Source organism: Montipora foliosa, chromosome 3 (genome assembly GCF_036669935.1).
Source record: "Montipora foliosa isolate CH-2021 chromosome 3, ASM3666993v2, whole genome shotgun sequence".
In the NCBI taxonomy this organism is placed as follows: domain Eukaryota; kingdom Metazoa; phylum Cnidaria; class Anthozoa; order Scleractinia; family Acroporidae; genus Montipora; species Montipora foliosa.
The window spans coordinates 14,400,226-14,403,934 of record NC_090871.1 but is presented as its reverse complement, the minus strand read 5'-3'; the positions used below and the strand labels follow the sequence as shown (position 1 = coordinate 14,403,934).

General features: G+C 38.7%; 1 protein-coding gene across 2 annotated transcripts in view; it reads left to right on the top strand.

The window, feature by feature from the left end:
* Nucleotides 1-666: 666 nt before the first annotated feature.
* The window catches only part of LOC137996854 (neuronal acetylcholine receptor subunit alpha-10-like), a 15,369-nt gene continuing 12,326 nt past the window's right edge, over nucleotides 667-3,709 (top strand). Inside the window, exons 1-3 of one of the 2 annotated variants that reach the window (XM_068842470.1) lie at nucleotides 667-906; nucleotides 1,354-1,613; nucleotides 2,366-2,493. In XM_068842470.1, coding sequence (XP_068698571.1) covers nucleotides 1,547-1,613; nucleotides 2,366-2,493 — 195 coding nt within the window. In that variant the 5' untranslated portion in view covers nucleotides 667-906; nucleotides 1,354-1,546. Of the gene's footprint in view, nucleotides 1,614-2,365; nucleotides 2,494-3,709 lie in introns of both variants that reach the window. The other variant, XM_068842468.1, reaches the window with a different exon arrangement.

Sequence of the window (3,709 nt, the reverse complement as noted above, 5' to 3'; positions counted from 1 at the left end):
ATTCTCAGGCATCTGTTCGCTTCAATGTACAAAGATCCCTCTACGAAATAATTTTTGAGAGATTAACTATATTTGCTTCAGTATACGTCCTTTGAGCAACCCGATTATCCCCGAAGTCCGAAGAGCAGCAACCAGCGGGAGAAGTTCCATTGGAATATTGTCATAATGATTTGTAGCCTATTTTCTCATAATCAGTCGCGGGGGTCCTTTCGCTTGTTAAAAGAGCCTCTTCTCATTGCAACTGACTGAATGACAAATTAATGATATATTATAATTTGCGTTGCTCTCCAAATTCAGTGGAAATAGAATGATAATGAGCTAAAATTAGATTAAAGTTACTTAACGGCACAACAATCTGAATTAATATCTCGACCCATGAATGATCTTTTGAACCCTAAATAACTCAAAGTTCTTCACGACAGATGTTCAGTCTGTAGAATGTTTATGCCAGACAATTATCAGGCTGAGGTTTCTAAGAGAACACCACGAGAACACAGAAAGCCGCAAGCACGTTAACCTGGAACAAATCATCTTTCTACTGGGTACACTCCATCATCACGGAATCAATGAACGCCTCTCATCCATTAATTTATTTCCAAATTCATGTTACTAGATTTCCACCAATGGCAAAGCTCCTACACACCCGCATAATTTGGCAATCAAGCTTAAACGGTTCCGACAGATCATATATACGATTGGTTCTGTGACCGTTGCACAACTGAAAACAGACCAGTATGCCAAAGTTTATCAATGCGAAATTCTTTTTATAAGGTCGTCTTAAAACAATGGACACAGTTTGCACACTGGGAGTACGGCATGCAAATGGGAACCAAAGGAAAGGAAAGGAAACTTTTAAAGCTTTCTTTTATCAAATGTGTTTTCCTTTGGATCCTTTTGTGCTAAATTGTTAGTATTGTTCAGTTTTGATTTTCTACCTCTCAAGCTCATCGACCTTTTAAATTAAGGGCAATGGTCATAAGCAATTAAATAAAAGCAGAAGAAAGCGTTGTTTGCGGTAAGTCTCGCGTGCTATGGACCAGCGCCAGAGCAAAATATGCTCACGTTCAATGTAACAGAAGACTAATATAGTTTTACGTTTATTGTAAGGAAATTTAATAAAGTTTCAAAGAGATAAGAAATCGCCGAGAGATGGATATGTAAATCGTGTTCATCCACCTTCTTCAGACATAAACGGGAACACTCACAGACGTATATACTGTGGAGTGTATTAGATAAAATTATTTAAGTCAGATATTTTAAGTAATTGCCCAGCATACAAGCGAGTTGTTGCAATTTCAAATTTGTTTAACTTTACTTATTTTGACAAATTTAAGTGGTTCTTTTCCGAAACAGATACATACAAAATCAACCGGACCAGACAAATATTGCCCCAAGGAAATTAAGATATCTACAGCTGATTACATTATGTTAATAAATTGGACTTTTTGGAATGCGCCCTGCACAGTCAGTCATTGTGGCATTGAGAAGCTGAGGAATAGATCCGGGTCTTGTCATAGACACAGCTACTAACGGTGTAAACGAAGACATGATGTTGCTTTGGCTGCACGTTTGTATTATTTTCCTGCATTCCTTGCTTGTTTCCAAAGCTGAAGGTAAGGTCTTTTGTAATCTTGTTGCAAACAGACGGGCACTTGATATAAACTTGAAAAAAAAAAAAAGAAAAATCAACAAGCACGTAGAGATGTGTAAGGTCACGGGAGCAATTATCAGTTCCGATTAGGTGTAAGCGCGAAGTTGGGTTTTAATACTGAAAACGCAATTCTCCGTTCGTTGCTTTTGACATGTTATTCATAATAACTAACATCTTATATGTTTAGTTATGTCTATTAGTTGTGGTACCACCTAGGCTTTCTCGGCTAAAATGACTGCCTAAAGTTTTGTTCATTGCTTGAAGTTAATTAAAAGAGTGAGTCTCTCCTATCCAAACTCAAATGCACAAGTAAACAAACATTCAATGTTTTCACGCTATTTTTATATATTGCTCAACAGAAACAAGCAGTCTTTATACATCATCGATGATATTGATGGGAAAAGACATTTATTTAAGACTAGGTCAAACCTTTGCGTTTCCTCGCCCTATCTATCTATACTTGTTCAAAAGTTCGAGCCATTCCTGATAGTATTCAAAGAACTACGCCAGAGCTTTGCATTCATACACTCTAAAAGCCAGAACAGAGTTTCGCCACGGTTGCATGAGTAATACGGGATTTATTAAATTGGGTGTACACTTATCATGACATGCCCGTAAATGAAATCACAGATTAATTTTCTTTGAAACAACGACGAAATCGTTACGTAAGAGCACTGATCATTGCAATTTTGTTTTTCTTTTTGCGAGGGACAGATGACGATGAAAGAAGATTGCTAAACATTGTGTTTAGCAAATATGACGCTGAACTTCGCCCTGTGTTAGACAAAGGAGACACCGTTCGAGTGGAGTTTGGTATCTCTCTGCATCAAATTATTGAAGTGGTATGTACCTTAACTTCTTAACTTAAGCCTTAGTTTTCCTACTTGCATGTAACTTCAAGACAAAAGTTGGGTTTTTAATACAAGCACCGCTGGCGTTAGTTAGAGCTCGGTTTGTAATACCAAGATGGTTCTTTTTGTTGCATGCCTTTTGTCTCAGAACGAAAATCGCCCGCTGTGCTCCGATATGATGCGGCTGATGCAAGTCCTCTGGTGATGGTCTTAGACTATGGCCCTGATCATGACGACACGGGATGTTCAGTGGTTGCCTTATAGTTTACTATTTGAAGTTACAAGCCTGCGCAAAAAGCCTTTCTAAAGAGTCAATCATTGTTTGCGTTATTATACGAGAAATGTATTAGGGTGGATACGAGCTAAGTTGAACGGGCCGTTTGGAAAACATCTCTCTGGACTGGACTGGACTGGACTGGACTGGACTAGACTGGACTAGACTGGACTAGACTGGACTAGACTGGACTAGACTGGACTAGACTGGACTGGACTGGACTCTGAGTCCTTTGGCATTCATGAAAGAGTGCACAAAACAGAATGTGAAAAAGATATATATTGCGTTACATTTAAAAGGGTAAAAGACAGATAACTGATTGAAAGCATTGAGAAGAAAAGTGGGAAAGAGACTCCAGTCAATTTTCGGCAGATTTTTAAAATTGACTGGTCATGTTTCACAGGTCATGATTTTGTCCAACATTAAAAATAGTTGCGGAGTCTGTGTTTTGTGTGCGACCTCTTTACCCACATTGAAACTCTCCGCGAGGAATTACGACGGAAAACAAAGCGTGAGGGATGGTATTAAAGGAGAATTTTCTAAGTATGTGTAGCGAAGCTTGTAAATACTCGCTTGAAACATCAGTGCAAATTAAAAAGAAATGGCACCAAATGCTGCTGTGTTAACAATTGACCGCGAGTGATTATTTGTAATGAAAGCGAAAAATATAAGCAAAAGCAAACCAAAACTGATATTAAAGTACTAACCCCCTCCCCACTCTAGTCCAGTACAGTCCAATCCAGTCCAGAGTCCATTCTAGTCAGAGTCGAGTCGTGTCCAGTCCAGTCCAGTCCAGAGTCCAGTCCATGTTTCTCAACTCTCCAAGTTGAACGTGCTCGACGAGAGACAGTGATCAACTACAGAAGACACAACTCTCATCTAGACCAGTGACAACTTGCATGGAATTAGAAAAAATACTTAAGTTCATCAAAA